Here is a 27,504-nt window from a genome sequence, read left to right on the forward strand (position 1 = left end):
GTTGCTGCAAGCCATGAAAACTCACCAAAACCCAAAGATTTATTTTTGCTGTGACGTCTCGCTGGTTCAGATAGAAGCTAGCAACAAGGAAAAGAGGAACGGGGATGTGCTGAGGGCAGGAGGAGCCTGCAGCACCAACCGATGGGCTCCTCCAGGCCTGCAGGATGCACGGATGCAGGCAGGAGGGATGGATGAGCTCTGGGCACAGCTTAGGAGAGAGGACGGAGCTCTGATTGCAGCCCGGGTTGCTTGGTGCCGTGCTCCCTGCGGCGGCTGCTGGCCCACACCGCTGCATTGTTCCATGACAGATGCTGCTGTCAGCAAGCAGCACGAGAGAAAGGATAAAAGGGAGAGAGAAACCTGGCAAAGCCTCTGCTGCATCCTGAGCAAATGGGTTCTGTGGTAGCACCAACATGGGGAGACAGCAGGGCTCGGCGGGGAGCCCCAATTCTGCACCGAGCGCTGCCCATGCACCATTTTACTTGGGGAAATAAGGGAAAAAGCCAACAATAGAAAGATCCCAGAGAGGCCTTCCCTTTCTCCCTTTTTCTGCTTGAGTTTTTGCCATCCTTGCCAAGAGCGGGAGCAGCCGGAGGGCACCGGTTAATCCTGCCTCACAGGTCCTGCCTTGGCTTAGGGCAGGAATTTATGGCATTTGGGAGCAGGGGACGGCGCTGGGAGCCGCGGGGCAGCAGGAGCAGGGCTGGGCGTTCTGCACTGCTGCATTTGCTGCGTGCTGTGCTGCACCATGCAGTGCGTGCCAGGCCGCTTGTTGTCCTCCAGTTGGCCAAGTACCTGGGGCGGGTTGCACAAGCACCTCTGTAATGCAGGGATGGAGCCAAATCCGGCCAAACCCTACGTGGAAGAGCTGCAAGCAGCTCAGCCCTGGGTGCTAAGCGTACTCTGCTTTTTCCAGTGCTGCCATCTTTCCAAATCCCATCCCGGGGACACGCACCCTTATAGGGTGAAATGGGGCAGATTTGCAAGGGGTCACACGCTGGCTGGAGCCACCATCAATTATCATCTCTGGATGATAATTGGCCACCACCAGCATCGCTGGAGCAGATTGCAGTGTGTGGCCGTGCTCTGCTCCCCCCCAGCTGCTGCAAGAACCCCCCGTGGTGCGCGGGGGGGCCGGGCCCGATAGCAGCACGGGCTGGGATCAACGGTCTCGAGCACAGAAGAGCCGTCACTACACATTAACCAGCTGTCCGATGGAGCAACGCTTCTTCCTGGCCAAGATCAACAGTGCCCGGGAGCACAGCCAGGAGATGGGAGCCAGCTGAGCCGAGCCGAGCCGAGCCGAGCCGCTGGGCTGCCCTACGGCTGCACCAAGGGGGGTCAGGATGGGGTGCATGGGGGGCACGGAGGGACATCGCACGGGAGGAGCAATGAAGCAGCCCCTGCATCTGTTCCATGGTGCACGAGGGGCTCCCGCGCATTGCACGAGGGACGGGGAGGGGGGAGTTGCACGGTGCCGAGCGCCCCATCGCATCACACGTGGGGGTCGGGGAATCCCCCCCCCCATCCCCCTGCCGGCCGTAGGGCGGAGCCTCCCCGCGCCCGATGGAATTTTCCACTCTCCGCCGCCGCGCGGGTCCCCGCTGGCCCCGCCCCCTCCGCGCGCGCGCGCGCGCGCCGCCCCCCGAAGCCCCGCCCTCTTCCCCGGCGTGCCTTGCGGCGGCAAGATGGCGGCCGCCATGGCTGCTGGGCTGAGCAGGCTGGGCCGCGGGGTACGTGGGTTGTGCGGGCCGTTAACGGGGGGCCGAGGAGTCGTGCGGGGAGCGACGTGGGGAGTCCCGGGGAGCTGTGGGGATGGGGTCAGCTGCGGAGCCGGGCGGGCGGAGCGGAGGAGAGGGCTTGGCCGTGTCTGAGGGGTCAGGCATGGGCGGGGCCTGCTCACCTCCCCTTCCCCACATTCCCTCCTTCCCCCCTTTCCCTCCCTTTTCTCCTCATTTCCCTCCCGTTTTCCCACCTTCCTTCCCCTCCCCCCCCTTTCCTTTCCCCTTTTTCCCCTTTCGTCCCTTTCCTCCCTTTCCTCCCTTCCCCTTTCCTCCCTTCCCCTTTCCTCCCTTCCCCTTCTCCCCCTTTCCCTTTCTCCTTCCTTCCCTTCCCCCCCCTCCCCTTTTCCCCTGTTCCCTTGGCTGTGGTTTCCCCCTCCCAGCCCGGTTCTGTGTGAGGTGATGATGACATTTCTGTGCTCTGGAGGCGAGAAGGGAAATCTCTCACTGTGTTGGTGTTGTTTCTTGCCCTTTGGGCTCAGCCCATGCTCTGTTGTTTCTCCCTTAGGCTGTGGAATCACTGCTCCGTCCCCCCAGAGCCGTTCCACCCTGCCTCATTGTCCCTGTGAGGACGAAGCGGAGACTTTTTGTCCCTGAATGGGCCCGGGAGCTGCCCCCTGAAGAGAAGGAGAAGAGGCTGCAGTCCTTGAGCAGAACGCTTCCCGAGGATCGCATGGAACGGGCCTTTTACTTGGCCTGCACAGGTGGCAGTTTGCTTTGGTCTCTTCTAAAGGACACAACTAAGGCAGACTAGGAGTATTGTGACTGCACTGACAGTATCTGCATGCAGCAAACTGAATCACTTGCTCTGTCCTGGGGGAGTGATAGCAGCTGCCCTGGTGCTGTCAGCCCTGTGTCTCCTGTTGGCCCCTTTGTACCCAGGGACCAGGAATAGCATGGGAGGCCGTGCTCCCTGCTGCTGATTGTCTTATCCTCATACCTCAGGGCTGCATGGAAGAGAAGGAGAGCAGGCAGTGAGAGCAGGCAGTGTAGCACAGCTTGTCAGCAGTGAGAGGTCCCCCATTATTTATCCCAGTGCTCTTATTTTATCCTACAAATGTTTTCAATCCTGCTTCTCTGGCCCCCATCAACCGAGGTGCTGCCTCTTTGTCTCCTTGATTCCCCTCCTGACTCCCTTTTCTCTCATGCAGCCAGTATTATAGACCCTTATGTCCCTCCTGAGGGTGATGCCCGCATGACTTCCCTGTCCAAAGAAGGGCTGAAGCAAAGAATGGAGAAGCTGAAGCAGACTGCTGCCTCTCAGTTAGCGTATGTACCTCCTTTTCAATTAGTCTGCAGTGCTGAAGTTTTGCTCAGTTTTGTCTTGCACTTCAACTGAGTAATGCAGTTGTCATCGTCTGAAACACAGAGAAGACATTTTTCATTTGCTCAGAGGTTTTCCATGTCTTTTCAGCCTGCGGAAAGTAAAGGATCACGATCCAAATTTCAGCACTAAAACTTTCCCAGAGATGGCACAGGAGATATATGTTGAAGCTCACAACAGCCTGGCAAAGTAAGACCCATTCTGACCAATGGGGTTACGTAGGACTTGCTTCTCTTTGCTCACACGCTCTGGTTTTCTTGTCTTTGTATCCTTGTATCTCATTTGCAACAAGTGCTTTATCTTTTGCTGCCCTCATCTGTTTGAACAGGAGGTGGCATTGGTGGTTTGGGAGATACTTTTGCTTTTCGTAGTGAAGTTCAAGTTGCAGAAAATTTATCTTGACCTGACTTGAAAAGGAGATAAGCTGTTGTACCACTGGGTGTTGTCAGCAGATGAGTGTGTGCTCAGGGCTGCTCAGCATTGTGCCACAGGGATACTCCACTGATTTGCTCCACTTTCTAGTAATAGAACACGTTTTAAAACTGCATCATCCTCGGTTACAATTCCAAACATCAATAGAGGATTTAGGCCACAGCTGGCTTCCAAAGGATGTCATCATGTCTTCCCCTGCAGTCTTTTAACCAGCTTGTGTTCTGACTTCGTGCTGAGGTCATAGCTGAGAATCTCACTTCTTCTGCTTTGCCAATGGGTTGCGAATCTTCTGGAGAAGCAGGAATTTGTGAGTAAGCCTTTTCACAATGCGTGTATTTGAGTAACTGGGTGTGTTTCACTTGCAGTTTTAACAAGCAGAAACTTCACTCCCTGGTAACAGAGCGCTGCTACCCGGTAGGTGTTGATCTGGGTGTTACAGTTCCTTGATTGGGTTTAGAGAAAAGACTGTGGAAGAGATTAGAAATTATCTCTTTTTTTTTTTTTCTCTCACACAAATACAGTAAAGACAAAGTAGGAAAGCAAAGCACAAGTCTGAGTAATAATGCAGCATTCATTCAGCACCCGCATATAGCAGTTTGCTTCTTCAATTCACACCCATACATCACTTCATACACACAGAAGTTGGTGCTGACTTATTTTTTTTGCTTTCTAGGACATGGTCCGTGGCAACAGGTACAAAACCATCCGGTGGAGCTTCGTGGAGTCACTGGAGCCTCCACGAGTGGTTCACGTTCGATGCACCAGCATTGTGAACCGGGGCAATCTGTACGGGCAGGTGACGGTGCGGATGCACAGCAGGCAGGTACGTCCCCTCCTCCCTCCTGCCTTTCCCAGCTGACTCCAGCTCAGTGCATCTTTCTGTTTGCAGACTTTGGCCATCTATGACCGCTTTGGGAGGCTGATGTACGGTGGGGAGCAGCTGCCCAAGGATGTTCTGGAATATGTTGTGTTTGAGAGGTACTTGGTCAACCCGTATGGCACGTGGAGGATGCACGGCAAGATCGTCCCAGAGTGGGCTCCACCAAAGGACCCCATTGTGAAGGTAAGGCCACGAGGAATGGCATGGCCTGTGTCTGCAAACTGCAGGTGCTCTGTCTTCCTTTGTTCCTAAAATCAGGCCGTCCTCCTGTGCAAGGCAGTGGCACTGCCCTGACCCTCTGCTCACCCTTTCTCGTGCTCTTATTACAGCTGCACGTCACGCTGATTTTTGTCCTTGCTGTTTCAGACGGTGATGATTCCTGGCCCAACCTTGGATCCCTCACAAGAGTATGAGGAAATGAAGTAGAGAATTTCAGAGCCTGTACACAGAGAGAAGTGCAAACAACCCTGCGTGGACAAAGCAGGGAATGTCTGTGGAGGCAGCAGGGCGGACGTAGCTGTGCCTTCAGTGAGCAGTCAGCGAACAAAGCAGCTTCAGAAATGGACTCCAGGCACTGAGAAACTGCCTTAAAAAAGGAGCAAGAGGGACTTGGGAGGTGTTCATGTGAGCTCTAAGAGCTGTGGGGCTGCTCTCCCGGCTGACCTCTGTGCTTGCACGGCAAGAGCTGCTGTCAGCACACATCTGGGCAGATGTGGGGTACAGGATACACCTGGGGGACTCATTAAAGTCTGCAGCAGAAGCTGTTGGTGATTTCTTTTCCCATTCTTCCCCCATCTGCACAAATTTCAGGTTATTTTATTTTACCAGAAGAGCAACAAGCACGCTTTGAATTGGTTTCTCCTGGGTGGATGCTGCAGTTGGAGTCCTGCTGAACACGTGCTTGTTGCTGGTCAAGCCAAACACTTCCATAAAACTTGTGATTCACAAGCTCAGTGTTTGTGTCAGTTAACATCAGAAGGCAGCACTTCTCACGGCTGCTGTGTTCCGAAGCACTGGCTGCAGGCGCTCAGGAGTCTCACATGTCCTTAGTGGGTGACTGGCACCATCCTGTGGACGTTGTGACGTCTGGTTTTGCAGGCTGCGTGTCTGAAAGCCTCACGCCTGTGCACTCACCCGGTGTTACTTGTGGGTGCTGTTCTGTGTTGCTGTCACGCTCTGCTAGGAGAGCAGCCGGAGTTGGAATCCCCATCATCTCTTGGTTAATTGGGGGTGTCACAATCTGTCTGCCTCTCCTGGAGGAACCCACAGCATGAGCTCATGAGCCGAGGAGAGGCAGTGCTGCAGCACATGGCAGTGGGGCTGGGAGCAGGAATAGTGTGAGCTGCCTGGTTGGTGGATGTGGCTCAGACTCAACCATGGGCTCAGCTCTCCTGCTCAGGTTTTGAACTAAAGGAGTGTATTTTCCAGGAGAGCAGCATTTCTTTCCAGTCTAGTGTTGTCTCCCCAGCACCTTTGCTGATATTTGGACTGTGATATTTGCTGTGATTTAAGCACTGCTGTTTCTGGGCTTGCTTTACAGCCTCTCCGCTTTCTGCTGCAGCTCATCCCTGAGCGTACCCCCATCAATCAGCCACTGTGAGCACTCAGGGTAAACATTTATTTCCTATCTGTACGCTTCCTTACACGAGTGGGTGACAGATATTTGGTGCTGAAGATATTTGGTGCTTCTCCCAAGGAGAGAGGAAGCAAATGGAGAAGGGATGGTGGGATGAGCCCCACATCCAGCAGTGCTGGGCTCTGGGCAGTTGCTCTCCTCCACGCTGCACTGCAGCTGCCCTTGCTTTGCCTCCCCCTGAGCTCATGACGGAGCATGAACCACAGCCCCACGGTGCTCGGGGCCCTGATGCCATTCAGCTCCGGACCTCTGTGATGCCCAAACAGTTCAGAGCCTGGATCTCTGACCCAGACAGCATCATTGCCCCATTGCTGTGGGTGCCCATCCTGGCCGGCGGTCACTGCAGCACCGTGGCTTTGTTTGACACTTCCATCCCCATCCATACAGTGTGGGCAGCTCCCTGCACCCCAGGGCTGAGCTGAGTTCTACTCATGGTCCCACGGGCAGACATCAGCGCTGGACCCTCCTGCGTCCCTCTCACCCTCCCCAGGGCCGTTCTCCCACGGGCACACAGCAACCACTCCCTGGGTTGGGCTGCTGGGGGCTGCCGGACCCTCCTCAGCTTCCCAGGGACAGACCTCAGCTGTGCTGGGCCCGCTGTGCCGCTGGGCTGTGTGAGTTCGCCCCGGTGCTGCAGGCAGGATGCGGCACAGCGCCCGGTGCTCCCTGACCCCAGCAGGGGCTGCTCCCTTGGGCTGCTTTCCAGGGCTGCGGCTCTCCTGCCCAGCACCGGGCTCTGCTGCTTCCCAGGGGCAGATGGCAGCTCTGTTCTCTGCGCTCTCACGCTTTCTGGATCCTTCCTTCCCCATTGCCTCGCTCAGGGCTGGCTCCTCTGCCCCCACGCTCTCCCAGGGGCACACAGCCCCACGTTCGCTGCTCCCCATCCCTGCAGCTCTGGAATCACCCAGGCTCTTCGCCTTCCCCAGGGCTCCTTCCTCCAAATCTTCCTCCCAGGGGCAGATCTCAGCTTTATCCCTGGCTCTGGACCCCTGACCCCTCACCGTGCGGAGCTCTGCGCTCTCCCAGGGGCACACAGCCTCACGTTCTGCACTGCTTCTCTGCTTTGCAGACACGTTTTCTGCCCTCTCTTTCTGCAGACCCCGACGTGCAGCAGCGCCTTTGCTCGCTCCCGATGCGCCTTCCTGGGCCTCTCTCAGTTCCTCTTTATCAGATGGGGGAGCAGCCCCCTCCCAGGGGCAGATTTCCTCTCTCCCCCCGGAGCTCCCCAGGGTCTCCCAAGGGCAGATCTCTGCCTTCGGGCTCTCAGCACTGCGGGACACCCCCAGACTCTCCACGGACCGCGCAGGGCTGACGAGAGCTGCCTGACGTGTGATGCGCTTCGCAGCCCCCCCAGAGCTCAGCTTCATCCTCTGCTGCTCCACAGGGGGGGTGGCCATTTCCCAGGGGCAGATCTCCTCTTTGCTCCCCCCTGACCCCCCCTGACTCTCCCAGGGACAGATTTCTGCTTTGCTGACCCCTGGCCCCTCCTGTTCCTCCCAAGGGCAGATCTCTGCTTTGCTCCCCACTGACCCACCTTGACTCTCCCAAGGGCAGATTTCTGCTTTGCTGACTCCTGATCCCCCCTGTTCCTCCCAAGGGCAGATCTCTGCTTTGTTCCCCCCTAACCCCCCCTGACTTTCCCAAGGACAGATCTCCTCTTTGCTCCCCCCTGATCCCCCCTGTTCCTCCCAGGGGCAGATCTCTGCTTTGCTGACCCCTGATCTCCCCCGTCCCTCCCAGGGGCAGATCTCTGCACTATGGGATTTCCTTGGCTCAGCATCCCCCCCCTCAGTGCTCTCTGCAGAGATCTGGGTGTCCCCACGCCCCCCCGGACCCCCACCCCTCTCAGCCTGCTGTGCTCTGTGCTCCTCAATCCCCCTCCATCCGGGTTTGCCATCCCCTTTGGGAACCCCGCACACATCCAGCTGCACTCCTCCCTCCCTCCCAGCCCCCCTCTCTGTGTCCCATGGGCAGACCCCTGCCCCGTTGCCCCCCACCCCTGGAGCTGCACGGTGGGGGCCACCCTCATCCTCACCCCCGCTGTCCTGCCAGGGGCAGATCTCCCTTTGACCCCCAGCCCCCATCCGACCCCACTCTGCACTCCTGCTCCTGGCGGGCAGCCCCTCGCCCCCCCCCCCACAAGCAGCAGGCTGGCTGCCACCCTTCCCCAGCACCTTCATGGGGCTGCCTCCCACCGTTGGGACCCCCCCGGTTCCCTGCTGGGACAGAGACCCCACCGGGGCACTCAGTGCTTCCCAGGGACAGACCTCAGCCCTCGGCCCCGTGCCCCCTGCACTCTGTGCTACACACAGGGAGTCAGTGCCATAGGGCTGCGTGGCCACCGAGGGTGACATCGGGCCCTCATCAGCGCCCGTGCCCCTCCCGGCAGCACCATCCCTCTGTCCCTCTGCTGTCCCCTCGCTGTCCCCCATCACTGGGGTCTCGGATGCAGAGCCGGTGGTGATGCACTGAGAGGGGTCCGCATCCCCATCCCGCAGGTTGGGATCTGGGCTGCTCCCTGCTGGGGGTGGCGGGGGGGTCTCTACCAGGCCGGGCTGCCCCCCCCCGTCACCTTCCTCCCGCTCACGTCCCCGTTTCCGAGCGCTGCCCTCCCTGCTCCCTTTCAGGCTGCGTTTCGCTCTGGAGCGGTTGATGGCTCTAATGGCGAACCCCAAACTCCTGAAAGCCTTTTGTGGGGGCGGCTTGAGGCTCGGGGGGGTCCCCGCCGTGTCCCCGGGGGGGTCGGAGGTCGGAGGTTGGCCGCCGTTCTGCTTCTGCCTCAGCATCTCCTCCTGGAGCAGCTCCCACGGACAAACCTCGGCGGGGGTGGGGGGAGCGGAGCGCAACCCCGACGGGGGGGACGTGGGTTCCGCTGCCGTCCCCGCGGGCGGCCCCGGAGGCTCCGCGCCGTCCCCGTGGCGATGCGGGAGGCTCTGGTAGCGCACGGGGGGGGGCGGGGGGGTCTTCTTCACCATCACACGCACCCGCCCCGCGGGATGGGGGCCGTCCGCGCTGACGCTTTTGACCGGCGCGTAAGTGACGCGTTTCGTCCCCTTGCTGTCAGCCGGGGGGGACGCATCACGGGGGGGACCCCCGTCCGGCAGCGGGGCGGGGGGGGTGGCAGCGGCCGGGGTTGCGGCGGTGCTGCGGGACACCCCTCCCTGCTCGGGGGGTCCCCGGGACGGGGTGACCGCGCCCGCACCGGCGCTCAACGACTTCTGCAGAAGCACCGCGCGGAGCCGGGCGGGCTGCCCGTGCCCCCCGAGCTGCTGGGCGCTGGCCGACCTGGGCAGCAGCGGAGCGGCACACAGAGATTCGCTGTCGGACGGCTCCGCGCACCCCCCCGCCGCCGCCGCCGCGTCCTGTCCGGGATGCTCGGAGCTGCGGGATCGGAGCTGGCCGCCCCCCTCCCGCCCCCCCCCGCCGGTACCGTCGTGCGGCCGTTTGGACGAAGAGCGGCGGCTGCCGGAGCTGCGGGCCGGGGGCGGCGCGGGGAGGTGCGGGTTGCGGGCCGCCATCCGCCTCGTCCGCAGCATCTCCAGCTGCGCGTACAGCTGCTTCAGCTCCTCCTGCGGGGGGTGGGGGACAAAAGGGGGGGAGCGCGTCCGACGGGACCGAACCGGGACCCGACGCCGCGCCCGTCCTCCCCGCGAGGGGGGACCGCCCACCCCCCGTCCGCCCACCAGCCCCCCCGCTTTGCATCGGGAGAAAGATCGCAACAGGCACCTCTTCCTGTGCGGGGCGGCACAGCGAGCGTCAAAAGAAGGTCCCGAGCGTGTCACCCACCCGGATGTCATCGGGGTCGAAGCTGCGCTCGCTCCATGCGGACGCGATGCTGCTGCTCAGCCCGGAGCGCCGCGCGTCCACCTCATCCTCGTACACCTCCGCCGCGATCTCCTCCCGCAGCGGCGATCCGGCGTGCAGGAACTGCGGTGGGGCAGCTCGAAGGCAGCCCCAAACACATCGGAGCCCGAGGCCACCGCCCCATGACCACCACCCCATAACCACCTCCCCGTACCCATCACTTCATAATCACCACCCCGCTACCCACCTTCCCATAATCATCACCCCATAGCCACCACCTTAGAACCTCTGCCCATCTCCTCATATCCCATCTCCCCACTGCCCAGCTCACAGCCACCACCCCACTACCCAACACCCCATAGCCACCTCCCCATAGCCATCATCCCATACCCAACACCCCATAGCAACTACCTCATAACCACCACCCCACTGCCACCCTCCCCACATCCCACCTCTCCATAGCCACTATCCCATAACCACCTCCCCGTAACCACCATAACCCCGTTACCCACCTCCCCATATCCACCACCCCATTGCCCACCTCCCCATAACCACCACCCCACTGCCCTCCTCCTCATATCCCACCTCCCCATTACCCAACTCCCCATAACCACCACCCCACCATCCCACCCCACCACCCCACAGCCACCTCCCCATAGCCATCATCCCATATCCACCACCTCCCCATAGCCACCACCCCACCGCCCACCTCCCCAGATCCCACCTCCCCATAGCCCCCCCATCCCCCATACCCGCGGGCTTAGGGCCGTGCATTACCTTTGGGACAAAAAGCAGCCCCAGGGTGACGGTGACAGTGCCGTGGGTGTGGGCGAAGCAGAGCAGCAGCATCCAGTCCGGGTGCAGCGATGGCACCGCAATGAACCTGGAGTAGGGAAGGAGGCACCGTGGGGTCCCACAGCTCCAACCCCACACCCGTGGTGCAGAGGAATGCTTTGCAGCCCACACCGTACCTGACCGCGTGGAAAGCGGCCGAGAGGAGCAGCTCATTGTGCAGCGCAATGCCCATATAGCGCGGCTCGTGGAAGGCGGAAGGCACCGCACGAGCAGCCCAGCACAGCGCGCTGCCCCACAGCAGGAGCAGCAGCTCGGCTGTAGGACAAAGCACACAGCATGGGCACCTCTGTGGATACGTGGAGCAGCGGGGAGGGCTGCGGGCACCGGGGGAGAGGGGGCTCAGCCGTCCCTCACCGACCACCATCATGTAGTCCCAGCGGTCGTGGCTGCAGGTGGAGAAGTGCAGCCCTCGGGCAGTCTGTGCACGGACCACCAGCGGGACGTTCCGGCCGACGTTCTCCAATGCTGCTACGGTCCACGCAGCCAGAAACCACAGCGGGGGCAGCAGCAGCAGCCCCAGAGCCCGCAACACGCGCCCGCTGGCCGTGTAGGACACACGCTGTGCCGCACGGGCCAGGAACGCCCTCAGCACCCTGCGGGACACCGGGGGGTGAGCGTGGGGTCGGACTTCATCCAGCATCCCAGCAGGACCCCCCCCCCCCCCCCTTTCCCCGTTACCTGTACAGCTTTAGGGTGATGGTGCCGTACACGATGGCGAAGCCCAGCACTCGCACCCAGCGCAGAGCGATGCAGCGGAAGGTGCTGGGCTTGAAGTAGAGGATGAAGACCTGTGGGGGAGGATGGTGGTGGTGTGGGGCTGCAGAGCTGTGCCTGTGTTCAGCGCATAGATCCCGTGGTGTCGGGGAGAAAGGGGAAAGGCTGTGGCAAGTGGCAGCGCTGGGGACGGCCGGGCTCCCCGCCCACCCTTTGCTCTCCGGCACACAGAGGGGTTTGGGCAGGGGTCCGTGCTCATGGCCACGGGGAGGAGGAAGGAGGTTTGGTTTCCTAAGAAGGTTCTGCCCACTGCTGTCAGATCTGTGCCGGCGATGACAAAGATGGGGTGCAAAAGTGCTGTGTCCTGCGTGGCGCCAGTCCTGACCCACGGCAAAGCCCCACAGCTCTGCCCCATAGGCAGCAGGGTGCAGCCCACGGTCTGTGGGGCTTTCTGCAGGGAGGTGCGGGGGCAGGAGGAGGGGTTGGCCGCGCACTCACAGGGAAGTAGAGCAGCAGCGACCCGAAGAGGATCGTCTCCAGGAGCACAACGCCCGACGCCCGGATCCTCTGCGGGGACAGAGGGCCGTCAGCAGCGCCCGGGGCCTGGAGGGGGGACGTCCCTCCGGGGGGGGCCTCGAGGCGGTGGGATCGTGGGGTGGGGACCCCGCGCTGCTCTCGCCTTGCTCCGCCGGCAGTGGTAAGCGAGCAGCATGCAGAGGAACACGGCCAGCATGCAGCACGCCTGGCAGCACAGCACGGCCGCACGCAACGCGCGGTCCTCCTGCACCTCGCAGGGCGCATCGTCCCGGCAGCTCGCACAGCCCTCCCGGCACCGGCGGCACGCCAAGCGAGCGGCATCCTCAGGCGGCACTGCGGATGGAACGGGGGGGTTTGGTGTCCCAAAGCATCGCCCCGTGCGCCCTGCGGTGCTGGGGGGTGGGGGGCGGAGGGGGGGCACGGCACGCACCTGTCCCGGCGCTGAGCCCGTAGAAGCCCGGCTTGCAGCGACACGCGTACTGTCCCAGCACGAAGCCGCGGTTCTGCTGCGGGACGCACTGCGGGGTGGGGGTACGGCTGCTCTGAGGGGTCGTCCCGCACCGCGCCCATAACCTCACCGGGCAGCGGGAGCTGCGGCAGATCGGTGACAGCCGACCCCCCACCCCCCACCCCGCGCCGAGCCCGGAACGCAGCGGTTAAACATTCGGGAATTAAAAGCCAAAGCCTGGCACCCAAATCCCCCCCTAAAACCTAAATGGACACCTAATGCGGCGCGGTGCTAATCCGGGGGGGGCGGAGCGGCCCCTAATCCAAGCGGGTGGGGGGGACGGGAGGCAGCCCCTGGGGTCGGGACGCCGCTCAGACCAGTCGGGTTCGCCCCGAATTCTGAGTTGGGGTGGGCGCATCCGATGGGGGGGCAGTGCCAAGCAGTGCCAACCCCCCCGGCGATGCTCCGCCCATCGGTCCGCGCTGTCCCGACGCGGGTGGCAGCCGGGTCACCCCACGGCGCTGCCGAGGGAGGGAGATTTGCACAATAAACCGCAGAGCGGTGCGGGAGCGGCAGATGGGGGCGGGGGGGCGGATCAGCCCCGACGGACGGGCGGAGGGGAGGACGGCAGCGGGGACAGTGCGACGAGGGGAGGGGGGAGCGGGGCAGCCCCACTGCGCGATGGGATCCGACGGGGCTCTAGAAGGTGGGGGTGGGTGCTGGGAAGTGGGGGGGGTTAATGCTGGGATCGGTGCGGTGTGGGTACCTGGGTGCTGTTGAGGTCGCAGCGGTGGGTGCCCGCGAACCACCCCGTCCCGCTGTCGCATTGATCGATGCCCACATCCCGCAGCTCGATGTCCACCCGCACGGCGCCCCTACAAAGCAGCGATGGGGTCAGACCGGGGGGGCACAGCTGTGGCAGAGCCCAGTGCTGGGACACAGAGCCAGGGAGGGGGGGGTGGGCCCGAACGACGACATATGCGGTGTCAGAGCCCATCTGGGGAGGTCCTGCCCCTCAGGAGGGTCTCACACCCACACGTGCACACCACTGCACACACGTGCAAGCACAGAAACACGCGTGTGTCCCCCAGCATCCCCAAGGGTGCACACGCATACATGCAATCTCACATGCACGCAAGCACACGTGCAAGCACAAATATGCACATGCAAGCAAGCACACACGTGCACGCACACACACCTGCACGCACACACCTGCACACACACACATTCATGCAAACACACTCCCAACACGCACAAACTCACGCACACACGCACGCAAACACAAATGCATGCACACAAGTACACCCCCCGCGCTCCCCCCCACTCACTTGAACTCGGGGCTGAGGTCGGGCTTCAGCCCATAGAAGGCAGCAGACAGAGCGACGGCCCAAACGGGGACGAATTTCCCATCTCGGCATTCGAGGAACGGCTGCGACCACCGCACGTGGCCCGGCCCCCCCACGTACCCGTCGCCCCGCCGCCACTTGGGGGTCTCCATGGAGCGCAGGTCGTTGCTCAGCACCCGTTTGCGGAGCGGAGGACCGCGCCGTTCCCGCAGCTCCGCCACCCATTCGCCGTCCGAGCTGCGGTTCCCCGGCGCGGACACGTCCCGAAGGTGGATCTCCCCGTCGACGGCCGTGGCTTGCAGCACCAGGCGGGGGGAGGGGGCAGCCGGGTGGGCGTCCAGGGCCAGCAGGGAGCGGCGCGCCCATGGGTGCCCCCCCGCCAGGCTGCGCGTCAACGCCTGGTACCATTCCACGTCCTCGGCCACGCTGGCCTCGCGGAGGTCGTTGCCCTGCAGCAGCATGTTGAGAAAATTGGCCGCCTGGGTCAGAGCTTCGGGGGCGGCCCGCAGGGCTGCTCGCAGCGCCGGGGGGGGGTCGGACCCCGGGGGTCTCAGCGCGGCGCTGCGGCTGCAGTTGGCGAGGGCCAAACGTCGCGCGTCGCCCGTCCGCAGGAAGGAAAGCGCCGCGGAGCCCTCCGGGTCCCCCCGCGGATCCGTCGTGGGGTCGTCGGGGGGCGGCGGAGCCCCCGCCCGCAGAGGCAGAAGCAGCAGCAGGAGGAGGAGGAGGAGGAGGGCGGCCGGAGCGCCCCAGAGCGGCGGCCCCCCCGGGGGGGTCATGGTGGCACGGTGCCCGCGAGCCGCGCTCCGACCGCCGCTTGTTTTCCTCCTTCGCAGACGTCACGGCCCCACGCTGCGCTCGGCGCTGCTCTGACCGCCCCGACACCCCCTCCCTCCCCCCGTCCCCGTCCCCGTCCCCCGCCCGCCCCCGCCCGGTGCTGCCGTCGGGCTCCGGTTCCGCCGCGGGGAGCGCAACGACTCCCCTTGAATCGGCCGTGACGGAAGAGCATCCCGACGGGCCGCCATGGCAACCGGGTGCCGGCTGCATCCATACGGCCCCACAGCCTCATATCTCTGCATCCCACTGCCCCGTCATCCCAGTATCCCGTGATCCCATCATCCCAGCACCCCCACATCCCGTTATCCCTGCATCCTGTTATCCCAGCATCCCAGCACCCTGTTATTCCACTATCCACTTATCTCAGCATCCCATTATCCCGGCACCCCTGCTCTCAGCATCCTCACATCCCGCTATCCCATCACCCCAGCACCCAGTTATCCCATTATCCCATTATCCCATTATCCCAACATCCCAGCGTCCTGTTATCCCAGTATCCCAGAACCCAGCATCCCATATTTCTGCTCCCCCTTTCCCCTTCAGAGGATGCCAAGAGCCCCCAAAACACGCAGGGACGGACGTGGGGAGGGGGGCACGCAGGGCACCGTGCAGCCCGGGGTGGGGGCCGTCCGGTTCCCTCCTGGCTGAGAGGGGAAACTGAAGGTGCAGAAACGGCAGCGCCGTGCCTCAGTTTCCCCTCTCGACCGAGGGGGCGTGGCCTCGAGAGACGCGGGCGTGGCCTCGCAGGCGAGGGCGGAGCCTAGAGGAGGCGTGGCCACAGACATTGTGGGCGCGGCCTCGGGGATCACTGACCGGAGCCTGGCGAAGGGGCGCGGCCAAAACCGGAAGCCGAGGGGCGTGGTCACGTGCGGTCTGGCCGCGGAGGAGGGAGCGGCGGCGGCGGCCGTGCGGGGGGCGGCGGGTCCGCTCCGCTCCCGGGGCGCCATGCGGCGGTCGTAGCGATGCAGCGCGCCGAGCTGCGCGACGGGGAGGCGGCGGCCGCGGCTTCCTACCGGGTGCTCAGCCGCCTGCTGGGCTATGGGGCCGGGCCGGAGGCGGGGGCGGCTGGCGGCCCCGGTAGCGGCGCGGCGGTTGCGGGGCCGCCGGGCCCGGGCGGAGCGCGGTTGCCGCTCCCCCTCCCCGCTCCGGGAGGGGCCGCTCGGCCGCCGCCGCAGCTGATGGTGTTCCGTAACGCCGCCGAGGGCCGCCCCGGAGAGGAGGAGGCGGGCGGCGGGGAAGGCCCGGCGGGCGGCCCCGAGCTGCTGTGCCCGCGGCATCGCTGCGCGTTGGAGCCCAAAGCGGCGGCGGCGGCGGGGGGCGGCTGGGGGCCGCCGGGGGGGCTGGAGCTGCAGCTGGCGGCCCTCGGGCTGCGGCCCCCGGCGCTGGGAACCAAGGGCCCCGCAGCCTGCCCGTGCCTCGGGCCGCCCGCCGCCGAGGAGACGAGCGACGCGCTGCTGGTGCTCGAGGCGCTGGAGCCCGACGAGGCCGAGAGCTGCTCCGAGGAGGAGCCGGGCAGCCCCGGCGCCGCAGACCCGCAGGAGCCGCCCCGCGGGGCCGCCGCCGCCGCGCGGAGAGCCGGGCCCGGCCCCGGGGCAGCGGGAGGAAGGAAGGGATCGCTGCGCGTCCGCCTGAGCCGCCTCTTCCGCACCAAGAGCTGCAGCGGAGGGTCGGCCCCGGGGGACGGGAGCGGAGGGAGTCGGCGGGGAGCGGAGCTGACGGCCTCGGCGCACAGCCTGAGCGACGGCGGAGGGGCCCGGGGCCGCGGGCAGGAGGAGGGCAGGTACGGAGCGGGGGGACGCGCGGGGTTCGGGGCTGCTGGGGGGGGGAGGGATGCGCGGGCGATGCGGGAAGGGCCGTGGAGCCCCGGGGCCGAACCCGGAGAGCGGCTTTTGGGGGGATGTGCGGGGGTCTGTGCGCCTTCCTGCGGCATAGAGGGGTTCCCTGGGGATGCTGGAGGTGCTGATCTCGCAGCTGTGCGCGGTGCTGCTGGGCTCGGTGGCTTCAGCGAAATGCAGTGCTCCATCCCTGCAGGTTGATGGGACCCTGGGCAGCCTTTGGGGAGCACCCAGACTGTGGCGTGGCTCGGAACTGGGTAGGCTGTAAGGTTCCCTCCAACCTCATCCCTTTAGGGTTTGGGTTCTGAGCTGCTCCTCTCCAGCTCTGTCTTCCGTGGCCACTGTGTCCCCCTGGCGTGGGGCTGCCAAGCTGTCGTGCAGGGGCACAGCCAGCAGTCACTGCCTGGCACTGCCGACAGCTGGCCCTTATCCCTTGCATCACAGAGGGCACGTGGTTTGGCTCAGCAGTGCATGGGGACCATGCGAGTCCTCCCACGTTGCCCCATCCCAGCAGCAGCACATCGGGGTGTCTGTAATGATAACCTCTGGTCTGTGGGACCTTGCAGTGCTGAGATCAGGGGGCACAAAAGCAGCAGCTCCATCACAGCCATGGAGCTGCTGTGCTTTTCTCCGGTCAGCACAGTGCTGCTGTTCTACCAAAGGTTACTTCAAGGTGCCTGATGCAGCAGCTGTTGTGGTTCAGGGCCTCAGAAAAGGCAGAGCTTTCCAGGATTGCCCTCCTGCCCAAGAGCTCAGAGCTGCTGCAGTGCTGCTCCTTGTGCTGCATTGTAAGGCTTCTCTCTGAAAGCTGCATCCGTGGGGCTGCTCTTCTTGCATCTGCAGCCCAGGGCTCGGGGTTGGTGCGGGTTTGGCAGTGGTTCTGTGGTCGGCTCACCAGTCCAGGCTTCTGAGTTGGAGGGCTGAGCTGACCTTGTTTGGTACCTCATCTCTGTGTGATGGCGACGTGGGAAGGCTGTGGTAGTGCTGCGTGGCTCTGGTTGGTGAGGGCAGCTCTCATCCTGCTGCAGGTGTTGGTCTGAAGTCTGTTTTTTGAGGAGCGTATGGCTGATAACCAATGAATCATCCTCCTTTGGGAGTTGGGGAGGAGCTGAACCCCCAAGCAGGCATGAGAGACCTGAAAAGGAAGCAGTTTGATGAGGTTTTATGTATTGAGATGAGTTCCCTCAGCTCCAGGTTCAGCAAAGTGCTCCCAAGATGCCTGTGATCATGCAGTGTGTTTGAGGCACATGGCAGTGTTGGGTTTAGAGCAGCAGCGCTGCCTGTTGTGAAACAGCTTCTTGGCTCCAGCAACCACACTTGCTTGGGGTTTTCTTTCCTAAGACTTGATTAATCACCTTGCCAGAGATTTGCTTAGCAGCAGGACGGAGCCCCGGCCTTGCTGGTTGGCTGTCCTACTTAAACCAGAGCTCTGCTCCAGGGGTTGGATCAGCACACGGTGCTGTCTGCAGGCTGGGTACCTCGTGCTGAGGGCTCTCCCAGCTCAAAAACAAGATCAAATGAAGACCATTCATGATTTCCAACCCCCACCCCCATTATTTTGTATTTCCAACAGGAAACACAGACTGACAAGAACTCAAAGTGCCTTTTCCCCGGTTGTTTTCAGCCCCCTCTTCACAGGTAAGGATTTGGAGGGGTTGCACTCTGGTCTTCTGGAGGGCAACGTGTGCTGAGTGCTGCAGGATTTGCTCCCTGCAAGGTTCAGGCAGATTCCTGGGTGCCACATGTGTTCATTGAGCATCGGGGCTGCTCAAAGCCAGGGCTGCTCCTTCTCTATCAGCTGTTGCTGGGGGAAGATGGGGAGCATAGGATCTGTAGTTTCTGCACCTGCTGGCACCTCAGCACCTCTCAGCTTCGTTTGAAGCAGCCCAGCGTACCTGGACACTGTTGGCAGGGTGTGGAAATGAAAGAGCATCTGCATGCACACGTGTGCATCCACACCCACAGAGCCTTGGGGGAAAGCACCTCGGGTAAGGACTGCACCTAAATACCCCTCTAATGATCCTGATTAATGGGCAGAGAGCTTTCACAGGCAGGAGGAAGCTGAGTCAGTGTTGTCCTATGCTGATGCAGGTTGCAGGAGGTTGGGGAGCTGCTGCTGGAGCACGTCTGGGGGGGGGGTTGAAGTGGTCCCTGAGGCCGTGGGTGCACAGGTCTCGGTGCTGGTGGTGGCTGGCAGCTGGTTGGGCTGAATTCTGACCAATGCCTCTGTTGTGGCAGCAGCACTTTGGTTGCTGGCAGTGCTTCTTTATCGGTGCAGCGCTGAGCTTTAAATGGGGTTTGATGGCTTCGTTTTTTCTCCCACGATTTCAGAGTAAGCTCAAGCTTTCTCACTTTACCTTGGTCACCTTCATATCGTTATTTTCCCCAGGCACTGTCCTGGCTTCAGAACCTTTAGGCTCTATCCCACTCCCTTGTGAACGTTAGGAGTTGATACCATCATGGCCCGTAGGCTGAGATGTACTTCTCTTAAACCACCCGAGACATCTGCGTGCCAAACCCGACCAGAGCTGACGGGATCCCTTCCCCTGCCTCTCTGCCTCCCCTCGTGCTCACAGTTTTACCTCTGCCATCCTCCAGGTGAAACGGTGTCTCTGGTGGACGTGGACATCTCTCAGAGAGGACTGAGCTCCCCTCACCCTCCGACTCCGCCGCCGCCTCCGCGCCGAAGCCTCAGCCTGCTGGGTATGCGGTCTGTTTGGGTGCAGGGCTCTCTTTGCTGCCCCACAGTGTTTCTTGCTGTTCCTCCGTAGCATCAGCGTTTTCTGCAGGTCCCCGCTGTGCTTCATACTTTGGGGAGGTGATGCCAGGAGCCCAGCGTGGCTGCTGAGCATCTCTGTGCTCAGGACGGCAGCCCCACTGAGCACATGTGCGGGGAGGCAGAACCTTCTATAAACACCTGCCTTGTGCTGCAGGCTGCGTGCATGGAGGCAGCCAGGCTGCAAAACTAACTCCTTTGCTTTAAGGGTGTGTGAGTGCAGGCTGCTGGGCTGCTCTCAGAAGCTGGTGGGGCATCACAGGCTCCGTCTCCTGCTCCCCCTGCAGTGCTCAGTGCCAGTTTGCTCGTTCCACGTTGCCAGCAGCGCTGAGCTTGCTTGCTTTCCTTTCATCTGAATGCCTCTTGCCTCTGTTCTCTCCTAGATGATATCAGTGGGACGCTGCCTACATCTGTCCTAGTGGGTCCGATGGGGTCTTCCCTGCAGTCTTTCCCTCTGCCTCCGCCTCCTCCGCCCCACGCCCCAGGTCAGAGCAGCTCTAGGGCTTCCTTTGCACTTCCCCCTTGGGTTTCCAGTTTCCTGCCCTAAAGGACCCGAAGGGCTTTAATTGCCCCTTTGTGTTGGGATGGGTTAATTCCTTCCTTTGGTGCTTTTCCCTTCCCTCTGAGCAAGCACAACAAACAGGTGAAGGTGCTGAGTCACCTTGGAAGAGCTTTTTGACACCTCCCAGTGCCCTTCGTGAGGATGCTGTCCTCCTGTCTGTCAGTCCTGCTTCTTCCTCTGCCTGCTGCACTGGGAGCTGAGCACTCTGGGGCCCGAGCAGCTCAGCACTGACTGCACTGTGCTGTCCCTCCCTCTGCAGATGCCTTCCCCCGGATCGTTCCCCTCCGACCGACAGAACCAGCACCCAGCCAGCCCACCCCACACCTCCAGTGCCCGCTGTACCGCCCGGACTCCAGCAGCTTTGCAGCCAGCTTGCGAGAGCTGGAGAAGGTGATATCTGCGTGGGGAGATGTGGGGAGGGAAGGGCAGTGGGGCAGGGCTCTGTGTTTTGAATCGTGTTGTAAGCGGGTGGAATGATTTGGGTTGGAAGAGTTCGACCCCTGCCCAGAGCCCCATCTGGGTATATGGGCGCCTGCAGGGCTGGGGCGCACAGCTCTCTGGGCAGCCCATGCCAGAGCCTCACCACCCCTCTGAGTCTTGAATTTCCATCTCACATTTGGCCTAAGTCTCCCCTCTTTTACTTTGAAGCCATTCCCCCTTGTCCTGTCACTGGCAGTCTGTGAGAAGTCGCTCTCCCTCCTGTTTATAAGCTCTCTGGGAGGTGAGTTTTCCCCAGAGCCTTTCCAACAAGCCCAACTCCCTCAGCCTTTCCTCAAAAGGAGAGATGCTCCAGCCCTCTGGGAGCTGCTTTTGGAGCTGGCTGGGGGCACAAAGTTGAGGCAGGACCAGAAAACACCCCCAGTGAGGTCCTGGGCAAGTCAAGGAATGCATCACGAGTTCTTTCCCCGCTTCTGGGGGGTAGATGCAATGGTGCTTTCTCATCCAGGAGCGATGGGTCCACGCTTGGGATGAATACGAGCAGGAAATTAAATTTTGGTATAAAAGTGAATTAAGGAGAGTGAATATTGGCTGTGCCTTCAGTGCTTCCTCACTGGCAGTCTGCTGACGTGGTGTGTCTCATTCCTGCAGTGCGGGTGGTACTGGGGACCCATGAACTGGGAGGATGCAGAGATGAAGCTGAAAGGGAAACCAGATGGATCCTTTCTGGTGCGGGACAGTTCTGACCCCCGTTACATCCTGAGCCTCAGCTTCCGATCGCAGGGCATCACCCACCATACCAGGATGGAGCACTACAGAGGTGAGGGCTGCGGGTGGCTCTGGGATGCTCTGAGCTCAAGGGGCCAAAGCAGTGCCCTTCCCTTTGCTCCAGCTGCGTCCCCGGAGCACAGTTGGTGGCTTCAGCCCTGCGCTCTGCCTGCTGCGATGGCCTCGTGCTGAGTGTGCTGCAGCAGAGTGGGAAACTGCAGAGCTGAGCACTCTGCTGACCCAATGAAGATGATAAATGGTGGGGGCTGAGGGAATGGTAAATAGATAACTGCTCGACCTTCAGGTTCCAGGCAGATGTGAGCAAGAAATTGGGATTCTTGTCTTTTTTTTTTTTTTTAATAGGAGAGCTGAGCAGGCAGCCCAGGGAGGCTGCTGGTGTTTGTGCAGTAACCTGCTGGGATTGCCCTTAGCATCTGCTTGCCAGGGTGGTGATCCTTCAGACCCTTCAGATCAGAGCTCGCTGGCTCCCAGTGCTCGGTGGGCTCTCCTGTTCCTACAGTGCTCCGTCTGGGGGTCTTCCCCAGTGAAGCAGGACGGAGCTGTGCAGAGAGAAGCACATTTTGGATGCTGTGAGCTCAGTGCAGCCCTTCTGCTGGCTGTGGGCTGTGAGTGCAGCGCTGCCTCCTCCAGATGCTGCAAAGCCAGGGATGTTTTTGCTCATCCACGACACCACTGGGCAGGAATAGGATGTTGAAGAGCTATGGTTTGGCTGCAGCTCCGTAGCACGAGTGCTGCTCCCTGGTGCAAGAAGCAGGCAGTGCCTGCTTGCATGCAAGACAACGGTCTGGCCAGAGGCTTCAGCCTATGTAGGGATCTGCATGCAGCTAGGGGGCCTGCTTTCCTGCTCTGCAGTCTCATTGCTTGCCATTCAAGCTTAACGTGCCCCATGTGAGGCTGCAGAGCTGGCTGGGAGCTGCCACCCACCCTATGGGTGAGCGTGTGGATCTCCTGCAGCCAGCAGCTTCCTGGTGGTGTGAGACTCCTCTGTGCTGTTGGCAGGGACCTTCAGCCTGTGGTGCCATCCCAAGTTTGAAGACCGCTGCCAATCTGTGGTGGAGTTCATCAAGAGAGCCATCATGCACTCCAAAAACGGGAAGTTTCTGTACTTCCTCCGATCCAGGGTCCCAGGTGAGCATCCCACCAGGACCGAGGGGCAGCTCCTGCTGTGGGTACAGACAGCTGTGGGTACAGACAGCAGCGTGCCAGGAGCATCCTGTGCTTGAGACAGAGAGCAGAGCTGGGAGAGAGGCTGGGAGGCATCTTAGGATCTGTTCCCTTGAGAACTGGGCTTTGTGGGCGCCCCAGAGCTCTGGGCACATCCCTTAGCAGAAAGGATTTGCTCTGGGTGCCATTCTGAGAGCCACCCTTGGGTGTAATGCCCCATGCTGCTGCCAGACCTTCCCTGGGGGGGGTGGTGCTGAGCTCTGCAGCTCCCTGTTGAGCCCATGATTGTGGTGCTGCTGCTCGAGGAGGGGATATTCCCTATATTCCCTGTGCTGTGTCCCTGCTGTGCTGGCTGAGCTCCCAGAGGCAGATTCCTTTCTGGTAGGAGAGTCAGAAGGGGGGTGGGGGGGGGAATCCAGCCTTCAATTGATGGCTGTTCTTTGCTTTCTCAAAAGCTGGCTCGCAGCATCCTGAGCTGCCCGCAGCGGTTCTGAGCCCATCTTAGTGTGAAGAGCTTTTCCTTTTCTCCTTTTGCTCCCTTGTCCTCAGAGACAAGCCAGCAGGAGGGGGCAGGAGCGTCGAACAGGCTTTGAATCCTTCTGTGAAGGTGGATAAACCTTATGCAGTGAATGAGCCCAGCTCCCAGAGATCCTTCCTGGTGCTGCTGCCCAACCCTGGGCTCTGGGGCTCAATTGTTGCCCATAAGTCGGGGGGAGGGCACAACTCCTGCGTGGGGGGCTGGCACAGCTCTGCTCTGCCTCGTGACCCCAGGAATGAGCAGCTCTCGCGCTGACCAAACCCACAGCTTTGTAATGCCTCAACAGAACCCTTCCAGGGGCTGTGCAGAGCAGAGCCTACGTGCTGCCTACACCCCCTGCCTCTCCCTTTGGCTTTGCTCTGCTTCTCTCTGAAGCCTGTTGCACCTCAGTGCAAAGTGATGCTTTGATGGGCGCTGTGGGGGGAGGCGGCAGGGAGCCCTACCCTGCAACTGGTGCTTCCTTTGCAAAGCACTTAAACACCAACGTTGCTTTTTGTGTTGTTTGTTTGTTTGTTTGTTTGTTTGTTTGTTTGTTTTTAACCCCCAAGGTCTCCCTCCAACACCCGTCCAGCTCCTGTATCCCGTCTCCAGGTTCAGCAATGTCAAATCTCTCCAGCACCTTTGCCGTTTTCGGATCAGGCAGTTGGTCCGGATCGACCACATCCCTGAGCTGCCTCTGCCTAAGTAAGCCAGCATGGAGCTGTGGGGCGGGGGGGGGACGAGGGGGTGGGGGTTCCTGCTACCCCCCTTCTGCTCGCTGGGGGTGGGCAGAGTGCACAGCTATCAGCTGGGAGGGGGTTAAGCTGCTTCCTTTTGGGGATGGCTGGAGGGGATGCAACGTGGGGCACAGCTGAGCAGTGAGGTGCTGCCATGGGGTGGGGGGGGAGCGGTTCTGGTTCTCCTGCAGCTGATGCTCTGCTCCTCCCCCCCCCCCCCCCCCAGGCCCCTCATCTCCTACATCCGCAAGTTCTACTACTACGACCCGCAGGAGGAGGTTTACCTGTCGTTGAAGGAGGCTCAGCTCATCTCCAGACAGAAGCAGGATGCTGAATCCTCCACGTAGCCTCGCCCTCCTTGCTGTCACTGATGGTACGTCGTGCTGCCCCCCCCCCCCCCAAAAAAAAGGGGCTGCTTTGCCCTTTACTCTGCTCTCCCTTGGGGTTGGAATTGGGCACTGAGGCTCCCATTGCTTTCCTGTGCTCTCTCTGCTCTCTCATGGCACAGCTGCATCGATTGATCCCTTCCTCATCTCTTTTCCCCCCCCCCCCCTCAACCCCCCCCAGGAATTTGGTGATGCCATCCAGTAGCCCAGGTCTGGCTGCAGTGGGGGATGAGACCCACGAAGGTGCAGCTTCTGCAGCGCTGCTTTGGAGGAGAGAAGAGGGTCCCACGTTCCCACCCACCAAGCACAGCAGGAGGGGACCCCCACATGGGGGGGGGACTTGGGGGGGGGTGGGGGGGGCTCTGAGGCAGCTGAGCCCCACGGACTCCGTGCAGAACAAAGAATGTCATGGCACTATTTAGGACTTTAAAAAAAAAAAAAAAAGTTTTATTATTATTATTTTTTTTTTTGACATCTTCAGGTTTGGGATTTTGTTTGTTTTTGTTTTGTGTTTCTTTTGGTTTATTTTCAGCATGAGAAATAACTGAGTTTTATCATCAGCCTCCTTTGGAAGCTTTCAATGGGACTTTCCAGGATGAGCTCTGAGCACGGCGTGGGATCCACCCCACGGTTTTCCTTTTGGGGTTGGGGTGCAGGCAGAGCTGTGGGGGGCCAGGATCAGCTCCCCCCCCCCCCCCCACCTCCCCCCCCCCTTCCCTACCATGGCATCACCTCCATCCTGGGATGCAGCCCAGCCCTGTGGCTCTCAGAGCAGCATTCAGAAGTGCCCACTGTGCCAAGCGCTGCTGCAAAGGGGGCTCAGCATCACTCACCCCCCCCCCCCTCCCCCATCTTGAACATCGCCTTCAGCCCCGGGGGGGGGAAGGGGGGGGGGATTTAAAAAGGATTTGGCTTCCAGATGAACCCAAGGATCTTCAAAACCTGCAGAAATACCTCATTGTGTGCTGTGCACTGTGCTGGGGGGGCAATGGGAGCATAGGAGCTCCTCTGCACCCCCCCCTGCCCCCCCCCCCCCCCCCATGCTGCAGCTGATCCTGGGATGCGACAACTGCACTGAGCTGCTTTTTGGGGGCAGAAAGAAGGGAAAAGAGTCATCTTCACACCACACTGTGCTGGGGGGGGCTCTGCCCCATAGCTCTGCACTGTTGTGGGGGTGGGGGGGTGTCCCATTGGGAGCCCCCATAGGCAGCTGGGGGGGGGTAATGGGAGGGGGGGTGAGCCAGGAGAGTGCAGCTTTGCTTCATTTCCTTCAGTTCTGTTTTGTTTTTTATACGTGTTTTTTTTTTGTGTGTGTGTGCTTAATTTATTAAAATAGTCGCCGTATAATTTATTTTCGTAAAGTATATTAAAGAAAAAATAATTACTTAAATGGTTTTAAAAAAAAAAAAAAAGAAAGAGAAAACCCAAGCAGCCTTGGGGGCCCCTCTGTCGGATGGAAAAACGATGGGGTTGGGGTTGTTTGGCTGTTGTTTCTTATTTCCTGTTATAACGCAACAAATGCACTTTGGGTGTGTTTGGTTATTTTGGGGAGGGGGCGGCTGTACCATGGGGGGGTCCTGTCTGTATATATTGTACTCATAGGCATGTTTGGGCCGCTGGGGGGGCAGGGGGGGGGAGGTGAGTGATGATGCTGTGGGTTTTTGGGGCAGCTGTGCGCAGTTCTTTTGTATGTTGTTATTTTGGGGGGGGGGGGGGGGGGGAGTGGGGGGTTGAGGTTTGTGTTTGTAACTCCTTTTTATTGTCATTTGACCGATGGATTTTTGGTTGGTTTTGTTTTGTTTTTTGTTTTTTTTCTTGGGGGGGGTGGGGGGCAGAGAGTGTGGGGGTTTGGAATAAAGTGATGGAAATGGTGCTGTTGTGAGGGCTGAGTTTGGGGGGGGGTCTGAAGGGGGGGGGGGGAGAGAGGAGGGGGTGGTCCGTAGGGCGGGCAGCATTCGGGTGATGGGAGAGACGGGTCGAGGGGGGGGGGGGGGGGGGGGGGGTCCCGTGGGCCTGGGGATCCCGAGGATGGGGTCCCGGTTCCTGCCGCCCCCCCCCCCCCAACTCCGCTCCCGGAGCGCTTTGGTCGCCCCAGCCTCTGCAGATCAAAGCGGGGAGCGACAGAATGGGGCCGGGATGAGCGGCGCCGCCCCCCGACCCCCCCCCCCCCCCCTCCCTTTTTCCCGCACTACGTCGGGCCGCCCCCCAACCCCCCGCCCCCCCCCACGGGCTTCTGACACGCTCGGGATTCCTCCCCCCACCCCAATAATCCGGAACGAGGGGGCTGAAAGCTGGGAAAGCCCCTTGGGGGGGGGGCTGTGTGTGGGGGAGGGGGGGCATAGAGCGCCTTTGTCCGCCCGCTGCCGCCCCCCCCCCCCCCCCCACGGAGGAGCCCCAATATGGCTGCGGCGCTCCGTTTATTTGCATCTGAAAAGCAGCCCCCGCACAAAAGGAGCCTTCCTCCCCCCACCCCCAACACCCCCCACCCTCCCCCTCACGACCCCGCGGATGGACGTAGGGGGGTCCCCAACCGACCCCCGGTAGTCCGACACCCCCCCTAAAGGTGGGGGGGGGAAGGGGGGGTAATTCCGTCTTCTGTTGGGGGGCGGGGGGGGGAAACTGAGGCAACGTGGGGTCGTACAGCGGGACATTGGGATGCGCTATGGGGCTGTGCAATGGGAAATCAAGGCGTGCTATGGGGCTGTGCTGATGCCCCCCTCCCCAGTTTGAGGCTGAGTGCCCCCAGTAGGCACCAACATTTCCCCTGTGGGGCAGAAGGGATTTGGAACCTTACCAGGGAGCATCTCAGCTATAGGGCCACGACCCCACTGAGTGCAGTTGGGCCTACGGATGTCTCCAGAGGGGGGGGCACAGAGTTCCATGTGGGGACGGGGGGGATGGGGGTGCTGTGCCCACCCTGGTGCTCACCCAACCCATGGGGATGGGGTGGCTGTGGGGTCACTTGAGGCTGCATTGTGCCGTGCAAAGGGAAACTGAGGCACAACGTGGGGCCATGCAGAAGGAATGGGAGGAGATGGGGATGGGGAGGGTGGAAGGGGTACGTGGGTGAAGGGGTGGTGGGATGGTGGGGAGGGGGGTGATGGGATGGGAAGGAGTGAGATGGGATGGGATGGATGAGGTGGGATGGGAAAGAATAGGATGGGATGGGATGGAATGAGATGGGATGGGAAGGAATAAGATGGGATGGGATGGGATGGGATGGGATGGGATGGGATGGAAAGGAATAGGATGGGATGGGATGGGATGGGATGGGATGGGATGGGATGGGATGGATGGAAAGGAATAGGATGGGATGGGATGGGATGGAATGGGAAAGAATAAGATGGGATGGGATGGGATGGGATGGGATGGGATGGAATGGGATGGGATGGGATGGGATGGAATGGGAAAGAATAAGATGGGATGGGAGGGATGGGATGGGATGGGATGGGATGGGATGGGATGGGATGGGATGGGATGAAGTGGGGTGGGATGGAAAGGAATAGGATGGGATGGGATGGAATGGGAAAGAATAAGATGGGATGGGATGGGATGGGATGGGATGGGATGGGATGGGATGGGATGAAGTGGGGTGGGATGGAAAGGAATAGGATGGGATGGGATGGATGGGATGGAGTGGGATGATGGGATGGGATGGAATAGGATGGGGGGGGATGGGATGATGGGTTGGGATGGGCAGAAGGAAGGA

At 61.2% G+C, this 27,504-nt stretch overlaps 3 protein-coding genes across 4 annotated transcripts; 2 read left to right on the forward strand and 1 right to left on the reverse strand.

Moving 5' to 3' along the window:
* The first annotated feature begins 1,605 nt into the window (after positions 1-1,605).
* Positions 1,606-5,177, forward strand: MRPL45 (mitochondrial ribosomal protein L45). Its single transcript, XM_085211005.1, has 8 exons — positions 1,606-1,733; positions 2,290-2,485; positions 2,933-3,050; positions 3,196-3,294; positions 3,903-3,951; positions 4,211-4,360; positions 4,427-4,600; positions 4,784-5,177. Exons 1-8 carry the CDS (start codon positions 1,689-1,691, stop codon positions 4,841-4,843), a joined length of 891 nt encoding a protein of 296 aa, XP_085067131.1. The 5' UTR covers positions 1,606-1,688; the 3' UTR covers positions 4,844-5,177.
* On the reverse strand, positions 4,019-14,643 carry GPR179 (G protein-coupled receptor 179). Its single transcript, XM_085211002.1, has 11 exons — positions 13,740-14,643; positions 13,178-13,286; positions 12,394-12,481; positions 12,106-12,296; positions 11,925-11,993; positions 11,391-11,500; positions 11,067-11,305; positions 10,829-10,967; positions 10,635-10,740; positions 9,840-9,980; positions 4,019-9,622 (listed from the first exon to the last, which is right to left on the reverse strand). Exons 1-11 carry the CDS (start codon positions 14,531-14,533, stop codon positions 6,479-6,481), a joined length of 5,130 nt encoding a protein of 1,709 aa, XP_085067128.1. The 5' UTR covers positions 14,534-14,643; the 3' UTR covers positions 4,019-6,478.
* A 768-nt stretch (positions 14,644-15,411) lies between these two features.
* SOCS7 (suppressor of cytokine signaling 7) lies at positions 15,412-25,223 on the forward strand. 2 transcript variants are annotated; one of them, XM_085211003.1, is made up of 10 exons: positions 15,412-16,371; positions 18,000-18,064; positions 19,025-19,129; positions 19,586-19,687; positions 20,024-20,154; positions 20,854-21,022; positions 21,991-22,119; positions 23,242-23,377; positions 23,636-23,782; positions 23,977-25,223. In XM_085211003.1, exons 1-9 carry the CDS (start codon positions 15,554-15,556, stop codon positions 23,754-23,756), a joined length of 1,776 nt encoding a protein of 591 aa, XP_085067129.1. In that variant the 5' UTR covers positions 15,412-15,553; the 3' UTR covers positions 23,757-23,782; positions 23,977-25,223. The 2 variants fall into 2 exon arrangements, with proteins under 2 accessions (XP_085067129.1, XP_085067130.1); XM_085211004.1 differs by lacking the exon at positions 19,586-19,687.
* The last annotated feature ends 2,281 nt before the right edge of the window (positions 25,224-27,504 follow it).

Source organism: Meleagris gallopavo, chromosome 29 (genome assembly GCF_905368555.1).
Source record: "Meleagris gallopavo chromosome 29, MGAL_WU_HG_1.1, whole genome shotgun sequence".
Lineage (NCBI taxonomy): Eukaryota > Metazoa > Chordata > Aves > Galliformes > Phasianidae > Meleagris > Meleagris gallopavo.

Coding starts and splice junctions, on each gene's coding strand:
- GPR179 (XM_085211002.1), bottom strand. CDS start 14,533: ATGACCCCCCCGGGGGGGCCGCCGCTCTGGGGCGCTCCGGCCGCCCTC. Junction 12,482..13,177: donor GCGACCTCAACAGCACCCAG/GTACCCACACCG, acceptor CCCACCCCGCAG/TGCGTCCCGCAGCAGAACCG. Junction 11,501..11,924: donor CGCTGCTGCTCTACTTCCCT/GTGAGTGCGCGG, acceptor CCTCCCCCACAG/GTCTTCATCCTCTACTTCAA.
- MRPL45 (XM_085211005.1), top strand. CDS start 1,689: ATGGCGGCCGCCATGGCTGCTGGGCTGAGCAGGCTGGGCCGCGGG. Junction 2,486..2,932: donor CTTTTACTTGGCCTGCACAG/GTGGCAGTTTGC, acceptor TCTCTCATGCAG/CCAGTATTATAGACCCTTAT. Junction 3,952..4,210: donor TAACAGAGCGCTGCTACCCG/GTAGGTGTTGAT, acceptor TTTGCTTTCTAG/GACATGGTCCGTGGCAACAG.
- SOCS7 (XM_085211003.1), top strand. CDS start 15,554: ATGCAGCGCGCCGAGCTGCGCGACGGGGAGGCGGCGGCCGCGGCTTCC. Junction 18,065..19,024: donor TTTCAGCCCCCTCTTCACAG/GTAAGGATTTGG, acceptor GCCATCCTCCAG/GTGAAACGGTGTCTCTGGTG. Junction 21,023..21,990: donor CAGGATGGAGCACTACAGAG/GTGAGGGCTGCG, acceptor TGCTGTTGGCAG/GGACCTTCAGCCTGTGGTGC.